The sequence below is a fragment of the Melanerpes formicivorus genome, unplaced genomic scaffold (assembly GCF_026170545.1).
Source record: "Melanerpes formicivorus ecotype bairdi unplaced genomic scaffold, bMelFor1.0.p_v2 SCAF_6, whole genome shotgun sequence".
Classification (NCBI taxonomy): domain Eukaryota; kingdom Metazoa; phylum Chordata; class Aves; order Piciformes; family Picidae; genus Melanerpes; species Melanerpes formicivorus.
The window spans coordinates 19540392-19553401 of NW_027142358.1; the positions used below are offsets into that span (position 1 = coordinate 19540392).

Consider the following 13010-nt stretch of genomic DNA (forward strand, 5'->3'; position numbering starts at 1 on the left):
CTACTTCTACCCTTTATGGAGCCTTACAGCCAATTTGCTCTGCTGGCAGAGGTGTCCTTCCATCAGCAGCATAGGTCTAGTGCAATCTGAAGGTAGAGAAATGCCCTGACCACAGCATGGGAGCATCACAGCACAGCAGTTGCAGCACAGACTTCTCTCCCACCATTTCGTCCATCACCCTGCTGTTACAGCAGCTGGTGGGTAAGATACGCTGTAAATATGCGACACATCTACCTACCAGCTCCCTCTATAGGAAAAACATGTGAAACAGGAGGAGCTCTGCCCAGGAAGGGGCTGGCACCCGCACCCGTCTCACCAGCACCTCTGCTGCATACAGTTAGCACCATCCCCCACGGGCTCTGCCAGCAAGAAAGTGGAGCTTCTGTCACATTTTAAAGTATTGCAGTGAGGAACTCTGATTATTTTCTTAGACATTTATTTCATGAAGGCTATTAATTAAAACACAGACAAGCCCATTAACACATCCTTAAAGGGCAAGTGCTTTACCTCAGGTCAAGTTTCAACAGCTATGACACTTTGTAAACATCTTCTCCATTGGAAGAGAAGTATAGCCAGTGATGAAATTTCTTTTAAGCACCTGATAGCTTTATCTATGAACAACTTTGGAGGGTGACTGGGTTTTTTTTAAACCTGTAAATCCTTGGATTATACATATTTTAAATGAGATCAAACAGCTTTTATGTGCAGAAAGCCAAAACAAACAATGAAAAATGCTGCTTTGTTAGCTTTTCCTAGGTATTGATGGTTAAATAAACTTTTCAGGTTGTTCTTGTTTTGGTTTGGTTTGGTTTTTAAGTACATGCTGAATGTAAAAGATGCTTTCAGAAATTAATGCCATTCAAGAGTTAAATGATCAGACCAGCTCATGAAAAGAATATTTTGACTTCTACTGTGCAATTTTCTGTATATTTTTGCTCTCATAAATGTGATTATTTCCTTTAAAAAAAAAAACCAACAACAAAAAACTGTTTAATATTTGTTGCTAATGTTAGATTCCTTTTCTTAATAAATAAATAAATAAAGTGAAACCTCTTTTAGCTCACTCTCTCAGGAAGAAAAAAAATAGTAATAGAGGACTAGCTTAGAAATTGAAGATAGTTCAGAAAGAAAACAACTTTCTACTTCACTTTCTCACTGTCTTTTTTGGTTTTACTATACTAACAGCAGAACCTATGAGAGTTACACTGACTCTTCCAAATCTTGTCTCAGAAATGAGTCCCGCAGCTCCCTGCAAAGTAATTGGTCTAATTAGGTGGTAGGAAGGAGCTTCTCTAAATTCCCCAGAAATTAAGACGTGTCATCCGCTTAACATCTTAGCATCTGTTACTGGCTCTTACACGTTTCTCTTTACCAGTCTGAAGGACACTTTCCTGAACCTTTCAGGGAGGGGGGAAAAAAGCCACCACCAACAAAAACCAAAACAAGCCCTTGAAACCTAGAAGAAATTGTCCCTTTCTTTGGTGGGATGAAGAATGTAAGGCATTTTGCCCCCTCCTTTTTCCTCAGCTTGGTGCACATTTGCCTGGGTGAGTACAATAATTACTTTGTTAAGGGAAAACACAGGAGGATACAAGCATAACCTTAAATCCTGTAGTAATCCTTACTGATGTGGTAATGTTGTCCTGAAATATTTTCCTTGGCAACTGATCCCTGTGCAAATGTTATGCTCTGTGTTTATATATTTGGAGTTTTGTTTCAAATGGGCTATTTTAAATCTCTTAACAGTGAGTCAGTAGAATGACAACTAATTTGTTGTTTCTTTTTTTTGTTTGTAACTTTGCTGTTGTCTGGCAGCAAGTAAGTAACAATTTAATTATGGCTAATTGCTCATGCAGTAGGAATAATTTTAAGACATAATGTGCTTAGAATACTGGGTAAGGTACTGAGGCATTGGGAGAGTTTCAGACTTGCATGTGTAGAATAAGGGGAGAGGTGCAAAGCCATTGCAAGCTGAGAGGGTTAATTTTGCAATGAAGCTGTAACTGACTGAGATTTTGTAGAGAGATCCCGATGCTTCCTTTGTTTCTTTTGGTTTGGGTTTTTTCCATATACTCTCTTTCATTGTTTGCTGAGTACCTGCACAGTGATATACATAAGTAATTTTATTAAAAATACCTGTGCAGGTATGTTCTGAAAGTCCATTGCAGCAGCTGGGTATGTTCCATACTCATAGTATTCCCAAAACAGCTCATGTTTACTAAGAGTCAGATAATAAAGCCAAATAAGTGTCACCTACAAAATGGTTTTCTTCGCCTTCTGTTTTGTTTTAATTGCAGTTCAGGCAAATTATGCCCCCTATTTCTTTGATAATGGAGCCAGAAGCACAAATGGGAACATGGCACTTTTCAGCCTTTCGGAGGACACACCTGTTGGTCAGTATTAAAATTAGTATGTTTAAATTGTGAACTTGGAGCTGCTTGCTCTTTTGATTAGCAACATGTATTTTGTTGTATACTGTGGTCTTGCATGTTTTTCACTCAAGCTTGTAATTGGCCTCAATTTAAAATGACACATTTGAATTATAGCTGCACTTTGGAACATGAATTTTAGCTCCCCTTTTCTTGTCTAGCCGTCTATTCACAGCAGCAGGGCACAGACCTTTGGGGTCAGAAATAATTTCACGGTAGTGAAGGACTTCTTACCAATTCTGTACATTCTTATGAGAAGAAAGCCTAGTTGCTTGAAATTTTATCAGCCTTGGTAAAAGCAAGCTCAACAGTAAGAGAGGTGTGATTCAAACAGTTACCACATATTTTTTTTATGTGTTTACAGTATAAATGGTAGAAATGTTTGTGCTTGAAGTGAAAATTAATTTGCCTAAACTGATAGTTTTTAAAAAAGGTTATATTGAAAATTCAACAATTGATCTTTTTCAGCTTTCAGCATTTTGAGGCAGGTTTATTAATGCTTCTTGTAACTGTAGTTGCACTAGGAAAAATTAAATAAACACCAAAAGGTAATTTGTAATCAATATTTTTCCATGGGGGAAGAATAGCTTCCTAACATTTAAAAACAAAAAAAAAGAAAGAAAAGAAAAAAAAATAAGTAAAATATACTCTAGTAATGAATGCCACCTTCTATTTTGACATTGCACTAGGTTTTGATTAGGATTTGCTTCTGTTTATCTGCAGCTTTTACAGGCTAAATCAGAAAATTACTTAGCTATTGCAAATTGAATGTCAGAGCACCCATTTATCAGCTGGCTCGTGCATCGAGTAGAGAGATGGCTGAACACAGGAGGTTTCCCTCGAACTTAAGGAGAAATTTCTTTACTTTGAGAGTGACAAAGCACAAGAATAGGCTGCACAGATAAGTTGTGAAGTCTCCTTCTCTGGAAAATTTCAACACCAGCCTGGATTCATTCCTGTGCAGCCTGATATAGGTGAACCTATGTTAGCAGGGGGGTGGACTTAGATGACCTTCAGAGGTCCCTTCTAACCCCTACTAATCTATGATTCTGTGCAGAATGGTGCAACCTAACCCCTTCTCTCTCAGGGCAGCTGGGAGGTAAGGGTGAGAGAAGGATCCAGGGGACACAGCTTTCTCTGGAGACCCACGCTACTGCTTTTGCCTTCCTAAACATGACTAGGGTCACTTACTGCTTTGAGAAGCAGCTGCCTGGGGTTTGCTCACTGTCTCAGTTTCTGACTCAATGGTGTTAATGCCAGACAAGATCCACATCAGGTATCCTAGGCAGTGAGGAGAGGATGATTGGAAAGCAGTCCCTTCCCCTTTGCCTCTTCAACCAGAGAGGAGGAGGGGGAGAAGGCAGCACATAGCATAGAAGTGATGCATCTAGCCAGTGAACTTAAAAAGAACATGCTTATGATGCAGCAGGGATTTGCAATAAGCTCAGTCGAGCTTAAATGAAAACCTCAGCTGAAGGCCAGCTGTAATGTAGTGGCACTTGCAAAAGTCAGAAGCAGACCAAGGAGATGCAGATTTGCTGTACTTCTGCCCAGATTCATATAGAAACCACACTTGCTCAGCTTTGGCAATTTGGACAGCTCTCCTGATTGCTGGAGTAAGATTAGCCAGTGGAATCGCTTATTTTAACAGTGTAGATAAGTCTTGTAAAGCCAAGTAGCCAGAAAATGGGGCTCCCACTCTGTTTGGGGTGGTGTTTGCCAACTTTTCTGCCCAGATCACAGGCAGCACAAATCGCTTGCCATCAAACTCCCATCCCCTGCTGTGATGCCAGCTTGCAGGCATTTAGCATCAGCCTCTTCCTGCCACTTCTGGGAGCCTCCAGCCACCTGCCTGGGGATAGGGACTTAAAGATGGTACAGAGCTGCAGCGCAGTCAAAAATGTCCTTCCTACCAGGACTGCAGTGCTACATGGTCTCAAGTGACAGCACTTCCTGCAGAAGCAAAGTGCAGCAGTAATTTTCCCGCGCTGGGACACGGTATGTCTGATCTGGTGCTCCAGGCAACAGAGTGTTTATGCCTCAACGGCAAAACAGCTGTGTGCAGGATGAGAGCATTCTTGTAATTAGCCTAAGTAAGGATAAAGGCAAATATGTGATAGGCTTTTGCATGTGCTTTGTAACAGCAATCAGACAAGGTATGTAGAGGCCCCTGAAGAGTTTATGCTTTGGTAGCTGCAGTGATAAAACTCAGGCTGCTCCATGTTCAGTACTGCTGTGCCTCTTGCTTGCTGGCTTCATCCAAAGTATGTTTACACATGTTTGTAACAGCTGGTCTGTACTTCTAGTTTGCTGTATGAATGTTCTTTAAAAGTCAAAAGAGAAGCAGCTTCTGGTGTCGAGCTCTGAACGGTGCCATCAAAAGCATTTCTGGGAGGTGAAAGGTGAGGAAGGTCTCAGTATATATTTTTGCAAAGCACTTTGAGAAACTTTTTGGAAAGAGAAGCAGGACTTTACTTTTGAGAAGTACAAATGTGGTAGCTTTGCCACACAGGTTCCAGTGCTTCTTTGTATTAATTCCCAGAAGGCCTTAACTGAAAGCTATGACTACAGCAGGGTCCTCTCTTCTGAATGCACTTTGAGAGCTGGGACATGGCTGCAGTCTTCCTTGTGCTTCCATAAAGTCTGGAGTCATAGGCAGGATGTTTTTCTGGGCAGCAGCCTGTGTCAGATCTGAGCAATGCCATGGATGACAGCTTTAATAAACCTCCAGAAATTTAGTCTTTGGACCTGCTGAGGTGACAAGCAGTTGGCAATATGTTAATTATATTCCCAAGCATCCATAGACAAAGAATATGCCTTGGGAGCACCAAAAAGAGGCAATGGATTCTCTTTGTGATTGTAGAATAAGAAACTGCATGAATACACATTATCACAAATCACATTATGATGTTCATATTATCCTTAACCTTCTTTTCCCTTGTATAATTTTGCTTACTTACAAATAGTTGTAATCTACCAAGTTGCACACATTGTGACCTAAATTATAAAAACAGCAAACACTATTTCTGGGTGAAAGCTTAAAAATGTCTGCAGATCCCAGACCCCATTTATTGCAGAGCATGAAAACCCTTGAGGTATTAAGGGTCAGAACAGCAGTTCCTTAAAATGCCAGACATAAGAAGAAAGGGAAGAGTTCTGGACTGAAATTGCTGTTGCAGTTTGTGTGGCTGTTTGGCAAGGCAAGGGGATGATTGGCTCTTTGCAAAGTGTTGCATGTGTACATACAAAGTGTACGTGTGCTCCTAATCAAGGTCTTAAGGCATGTGGAGGATGCTATTTCAGGTTGTTTGTTTCATCTTATCTCATTAATCCTCATAAGGCCTCATAGTGAGGACAGAGTGGGACTGGGAACAGCTGCAGGGCAAAGGATTGAAGCATACTCAGAAGGCCTAAGTTCTTTACTCTCTCAAAGCCCAAACACCATCAGTGCTCTGGAGACCTTTGCATGCCTCTCATCCTGGCATTTTTCCTTTTTGTTTTTACCCCTGCCCCCAGCTATGCACTCCTCTCCATTAAAAGCCAGTTTGCATGGGGGTTCTTTGAATAGAGCTATAGCTGCTGACTACCTACCCCACTAACTGACTGATCCCTTCAGGTCCTTCCATCCTTCCCCTGTTCCTTCAGCAATCCCATCCTGGCATTCTGCCAGCTCTCTGTATATCTGTATATGTATCTGTATTTCATTTGGCACAGATATAGCAGCTAAACCTCCAAACATTTTTTTTTATCCACAATTTATTTTCAGCCTTCCTTGACACAAATATCTGAGCAAAATAATTAACATACTTCTTTTTTAAATAATTCCTTTCTGACTAGAAAGGACAGAGACATGGACAATTTTGTCAAGCTGTGACTTGAAATCTAGAGACCCACCAAGACCTCACATTTGGGCTACATTTTTGATGAGGCAAAAAAATTCAACTTTTTGCAGAAACTAAACTCTCCCCCCCAAGGAAAGCTAGAGAGAAAAAAGTGTTAAACATAGCTGCTTTCCGCATCAGTGCAGCAAAGCAAGCACTGCACAAAGCAGATCAGAGCCCCTTGTGAAGCACAGCCCTGCACGGAGACACACTGAAGGCTCACAGGTGCAGGCACTGCTGGCACTTTGGGTTTTATTCTTCTAACAGAGACTGCAGATACATCATAAAATTGCCCCCAGATGGCTTCCTCTTGGAGATGGTTGCTTTGAGTGCTGCGGGGACACTTTGGTGCAGTCCGTTGGGAGCTGTTCTGGTCCCCGGTGCTGAGCACTTGTTACCACAGCCCCGCTCCCCACTGCAGGCCCTTGCAGATGCAGGACCTGTTCTGACTGCTGCTGTAGCAGCCATGCTTTTTTAGAAGAAGCAGTAGCTAGTAATGAAGGAAAAAGAGCTAGTTTTGAGGTAGTCTTGTGTGTGTTCCATATCCTCCAGGAGTATGAGCCTTCCCTTTGCTTCCAGTGATGTTGGAGTGTGAAACAACAGTCTTTAGGCTTCATGTTAACTATCAATCACATTTCCTGGTGGAGAAAAAGGTGCTTGGCTGAGCCAGGTGGAGATTAGATGCCTAACTCCAGGTGAGATGATATTTGCTGTGCCATTGGGAACAGAAGCATCCTGCCCTGGGATCAGGGCCTTCTCAGCATCATGTTAATAGATGCCAGCTGGGATGGCAAAGGACAACTGACCAGACTGAGCATGAATCCAAAATGTCTTTGGTTTGCTTAACTTGGAGCCAATTGATTGCTAGGTGTTGTACAACAGAGAGGGAAGCGTATGTCTTCAGTGGGAGGGAAAAACAAACCCTAGAGCACATGACAGAGGCTAGCTGTAAATACATGTAAGTCAGAAATTAAATTAAATGGAGCAATGACATCATGGGACAGTCATTCAGCCTGAGTGTCAGAAGCAAAGAGCAAATGACTTCTAAGATGGAATAGGAAAATAGAGCGAAAGCCTAGTGTGGCTTCTGGGAAGCAGCCATAGCAGGGAGCAGCATGCAGCTCCCTGAGATTTCTTTGTCCCAGCCTGCTGGACTGTTCCCTAGATACTTGGAACACCCAAATCTTCCAATCAGGGGCCTTATACAGCATTTGCTACATCCCTAGCTAGAGACCCTTCTATTTCCTGATCTGGGTGAGAGGGAGACGCTGTTTACTTGGTACTCACTGATAAGATTTTGGCTGGGTTTTATTTATTTCCTTTTCAGCAAGTGGTGGCAGCACACTGTGAAGAGATTTTTTAATTGGCATTAATACTGTTCTGAGAAGTGTTCCAAGGGTGTTAATGATATGGAGAGTACGGTGCAGTGAAATTACAATTCAGACAAAATTAGGAATTATAGTGAGCTAGAAAATAAATTTTGATCCACAATCCAATTTAAAAGGCACACAAATGTTCTGTATGATGGAAAACCAAGCAGTATCAGCTTTAGCCAGGAAGCAAACAATCCGGCATAAAGATCAATGATGTCCTTTATTGTTTGCTCAGAAACATCAGTAATCTTAGTCTGTACCAATATCAATGTTCATTCACACATTTAGCAGCAAAAAATATTTCTGTTTTCAATATATATACTTTAAAAATCCTAGAAAATGTAGGAGAGAAAATTGTGAGATTAGAAGAACAAGCCTAAGTTCAAGTGTGTTCACCTAAACTTCACAGTTTGCTCTTCTCTAGCACCTGCCCTCTGATTCCTGAGCAGTGGTTTGCAGTTTCTATGTGATCAACATTGGTAGTTCAGGACAGGCCCAGTAACAGCTCTATACCTTGTGTCTGGTTGTTGCCTGTAGGCTTTGAGAGACCCCACATGTTGACTGTGCTGTCCATCCTCATTTTTCACTGCACAGGCAGTGCTGCTCAGCAGCTGCTGCAGACATCTGCACAAGCTAGAAACAGGCAGGACAGCCAGCAATATAACAGCTGGAAGGGACAGGAAACATGAAGAAAAACAAAAGAAAATCCACTAAGAAGTAAAAACTTCTAACATCAGAAAAAACCTGAAGCACCGTATTGACAATAGTGTCAGTGAAGTGCTGATATCTGACACCTGAATTCTCCATTTGGCCCCAGTTGTGATATTAAGACAAAGCTTTTGAAAAACAAGAATAAATGCAGTCAGTAATGGTGCTGCAGAAATTTCAATAGTCTTAAAATTTCTGTCTCTTATGTAGACAGTTATAGCAGAAGGCAGGTGTCCTTTCAGGACACTATTTTGTATCAGCCCCAGTTTATTCCTCTCCTTGCATTTCTTTGTGTTTTCAGAGTTCAGTTGTTGCAGTCAGAGAAGTGTACCATCATATCTTCGTCATCTTTCCCTAATAATTTTTGGGGAGCTCAGTTATAGATAAGTTGTTATTTTCTGCCCTGTTTTGTGGGAAAACTCCAAGAAAAATGTGGAAAGCATTTTATTGGTTTATGAACCTGTTTTGCAAACCTTGACTATTTGTTGGCTGACTGAAACAGCTTGTTACAGGGTCTATTGTTTTTGCTCCTGTGGGCCCATTGTTTTTTGCAATGTGAACATTTTTCTGTGCAAAGTTGCCCAAATATTGTTCTGATAATTATCATAAGAGAGTTTACTCATAAACGAACACAGATCCCTCATGGTTTGCCATTACCTCTTGCTATGCAAAAATGACAGTCATATTTTCTAAATATCACTGCCGTTTCCTGGATATTGCTTGTCCATCCAGCCCACTGATCTGTTTGCTTCACATTTTGCATGCCAAGAAATATGCAAATGAGGACTGAAAGGTTGCCTTGCAAAACCAGGAAACATTCAAGAAGCTGACCTGTCACTGCTCTGGGCATGACTTAAACCGAATCTCAAGAGTTAAACAGAACCTTATATATCTGGTTAGTGAAAACTTCCACTGCCACTTCAGAGATGATATGAGAAAAAGATATGAATTCAGAATTTAAAATATCTCAAACTCAGGAGCAGAACAGTTTAAAACTGGAGTTTTCTGGATTCTCTTTAACAGTGTTCTTCCTTAACTTTATACTAGCTTCCTTAGCAGGAATCCTTCCATCATATGTGTCCCACGCACAAGCAAAACTCTTTATTTACCAGTGAGTTGCTTGGCTACCGAAATTCCAGTGCAGTGAACTTTGTTAGATATAAAGTACAATTTCTGTTCCAAACCTCAGCAACTTGAGTATCTCAGGTAATTTACCCAAGGCAGTATGTATTTGAAGGAAACAGCAGTATTTTATATTTAATGCTCAGTTAACTGGTATTTGTAAAGTGCTTGAAGTTATTTGGATGGAGATATTAATGCACAATAGAATGACAGGTGTATAAGTTTTAAAAAATAATACTACTAAACTCTCACCATGTTTTGAAAGTGTGGGTGTTATAACTCCCCCAGGAAGTATCACTTCTGATAAACAACATCAGATTACTGGAAAAACTGGCACCAACTTCTTAAATGTTTAAAAACAGAAATAACACCCTCTCTTTCCCCAGCTTGTGAAAGAAATACATTGATGAGCGTGGTGGGTTGAAGTTTCCCCCAGCATTAACTTTGCCACACCAACTCAGTGAGAAGCAAATGAAGCTGTATTTACAAGCAAAATCTACACTCTACAATGGAATGTAATGAGTATGTACAAGATACACAGTATTTACAGCATTATACAGATATTTACAATTAGAAAACAACACAAACCCCCCCCTGGTCAAGAGATCGGGAAAGCCATTCCACTGCTCCTCCAACCCCTGTCCCAAGACAGGAGTGGAGAGAGCAGCAGTGGATTAGTCTTAGCCAAGGCCAGCCAAAGCATGTTATCTCTTCCAAGCAAAGCAAAACAGCCAAGATGAAGAGAAAAGAGAAGAACTGTTATGATACAGCTCCTCTTATTCCAGGTATTTACCCGATGACTTTGTTTAGAATAATCTTTTGTTTTCCTTTTTACACCCAATGGTGATTTATTTTCCCCCCTCTACTTTTCTGCTCAAAATCTATAACTAAGTTTTAAAGGCATAACCTAAAACCACAACAATCCACCCTTCTAAACAATTTCATTGGCTGCTAATACTATCCAACTCATCTAAAATAATATCTACAATAATAAGTAAATTAAGTTCATAGTCCATTCTAGCTATCTTAGATGTAGATGATTCAGAAATGCAAAAACCAGGAAACAAGAGGGGGAAAAAAAGAAGGAAAAAAAAACCAGAAACCAGTTTGTTTCTCCACAGATGAGGCAAAGAAAAGGAACAGGGACTCTCAGGTGACTCAGGGCTCTCAGAGTTCTTAGGGTTCATGCACCATAGATTCCTCATGGATTCTTCCTTTGGGCACGACATTGTATCTGTACAACACTCTGAATTTAAACTCTCTCAACTTCTTTGTGGAATACAATGGATTTCACCATTCTCTTGCATTACCCAGTAAATATGATCAGAACCTTCAGCAGAAACCACCCGTTGGACAGGTTTAGCCTATCCTGAAGGAGAAAATACCCAAAGAGTTTTACCCAACAGACTCTTTTCTCTAACAACAGGAATTCTATCACCCTCTACCTTTTGTAGCAAATCTGAGTGTGCAGGTCCATCTAGATTCACTGAATCTCTACTATTTACCAGCCAGGTTGCTTGTGCTAGATGTTTCTCCCAGTTTTTCATAGATCCACCCCCCATGGCTTCGAAAGTGGTCTTTAGCAAACTGTTGTAGTGTTCAATCTTCCCTGCAGCTGGTGCATAGTAGGGGATGTGGTATATCCACTCAACGCCGTGCTCTTTGGCCCAGCTCTTTACAAGATTGTTTTTGAAATGAGTTCCGTTTTCTGACTCAATCCTCTCTGGAGTTCCGTGTCTCCACAGAATCTGTCTCTCCAGACCGAGAATGGTGTTGCCTGCAGTTGCATGTGGAACTGGATAAGTTTCCAACCATCCAGTGTTTGCCTCTACCATAGTAAGCACATATTGCTTACTAGAACGAGAACGTGGTAGAGCGCTATAGTCAATCTGCCAAGCTTCACCATACTTGTACTTGGACAATCTGTCACCATACCAAAAGGGCTTAATTCGCTTGGCCTGCTTAACAGCAGAGCAAATGTCACGGTCATGGATGAATTGTGTGATAGCATCCATGGAAATGTCTATGGATCTGTCATGAGCCCACTGGTAGGTCGCAACTCTGCCTTGATGTCCTGATGAATCATGAGCTTACCAAGCTAAGAATATCTCGCCTCAGTGTTTCCAGTCAAGATCAAGATCAGAGTCCACGTCTACTTGAGAAACTTGAAGCTAGATCTGCCTGATGGTTGTGGTGTTGTTCTTCAGTAGCTTTGCTCTTAGGAAGGTGAGCATCAAAGTGTCTCACCTTCACTGGAATTCTCTTAACTCAACCAGCAATGTCCTGCCACAGATCAGCTGCCCAAATAGGCTTCCCTTTTCTCTGCCAACCATTCTTTTTCCAGTCCTTTAGCCAATCCCACAGAGCATTGGCTACCTCTTCCTACAAGCATTTAGTATCAGAAATGGAATCATTGTTTGGAGAATTTATTCAAAGATATGAGCATGAATTGGTGTGTCTAGGAGAAAATTTGAAGACAGGGAGCTAATGAGGGATGGTGAAGTAGGAAAGACTTTTGCATCTAGTAGTTTTGAAAGTGGAAAAGTCTGCAAATGTCTTTTCATCTCCTGAGCTTCAGAGCCTGAGCCCAGCCCTATGAGAGCTCTGCCTTTAGTTGCCAGATCTTCTGCCTTCTCGTTTGCAATTTTATTCTTCTCAGAGAGCAGAGGAGTGTTTGGGCTTTTTGGTACTGCTGAAATTGTCTCCTAGTCATACAACATTGCTTCTGACTCACCTTGTCTGTGCGTTAGCTAAGAGCTTGTCATCTGTGTAAACACTTTGATGGGAACAGTATTGATCTTGGTGTGGCTCCAAAGGGAAGGGCCTGAAGTGAGAGAAACCAGCAGTGATAGACTCAGTTTAACCAGTAGGCTAAAAATTGACAATCAAGACTATTGAACTGTCTGCTTATCCATATTGTGTAGTAAGTGGGTTTGTCTCACAAAAGCTTTGCCTGCCACAGGGTAGCTAAGTCCCTGAGGAACAGACCTGTGAAATACTCACTGACTGAAGTAACCACAGGGAAATGATATTGAATGCCAATTTTTCAGGTACCCATGTGTACACTCTGAATGGAACTGATCCAGAAGGAGATCCCGTGACGTATGGCCTGGCTTATGAAGCTGGATCAAGACACTACTTTTCTGTTGACAAGAATCTTGGAAACGTTACACTAGTTGAGGAGCTGGACAGAGAGGTACAGTGAAATGGTACTACTCTGCATGTGTGGAATTTCCTGCAGTTTAATTTGATCCTTGGCTTTGGGGGACAATGCCAATTTACTTACTCCTGAAAAATGTAATATCCTTTGTAATTCTGAGAAGATGTACTTCACCCATCATGTTGTTTTCCAGTTGACTTGTGCCACCAACATTGCTATCAACTTTTTTGTCATTTGTCTGTCCAGTTTTTACCAAAAGAGGAGTTTATTCTTTTTTCCTATTTTCCCACACCTGCACCCCAGTAAGACCATGTGGGTTAAAGATGCTCCCAGTGGC

The 13010-nt window shown here is 41.2% G+C and overlaps 1 protein-coding gene across 7 annotated transcripts in view; it reads left to right on the forward strand.

Moving 5' to 3' along the window:
* Positions 1-13010, forward strand: part of CDHR1 (cadherin related family member 1) — a 70248-nt gene that overhangs the window by 17076 nt on the left and 40162 nt on the right. For 3 of the 7 annotated variants that reach the window (XM_068139986.1, XM_068139984.1, XM_068139983.1), the window contains 2 exons: positions 2298-2393; positions 12564-12709. In XM_068139986.1, the coding sequence (XP_067996087.1) occupies positions 2298-2393; positions 12564-12709 (242 nt within the window). Of the gene's footprint in view, positions 1-1190; positions 1548-2297; positions 2394-12563; positions 12710-13010 lie in introns of those variants that run through there. The other 4 variants (XM_068139989.1, XM_068139987.1, XM_068139982.1 and 1 more) reach the window with 4 other exon arrangements.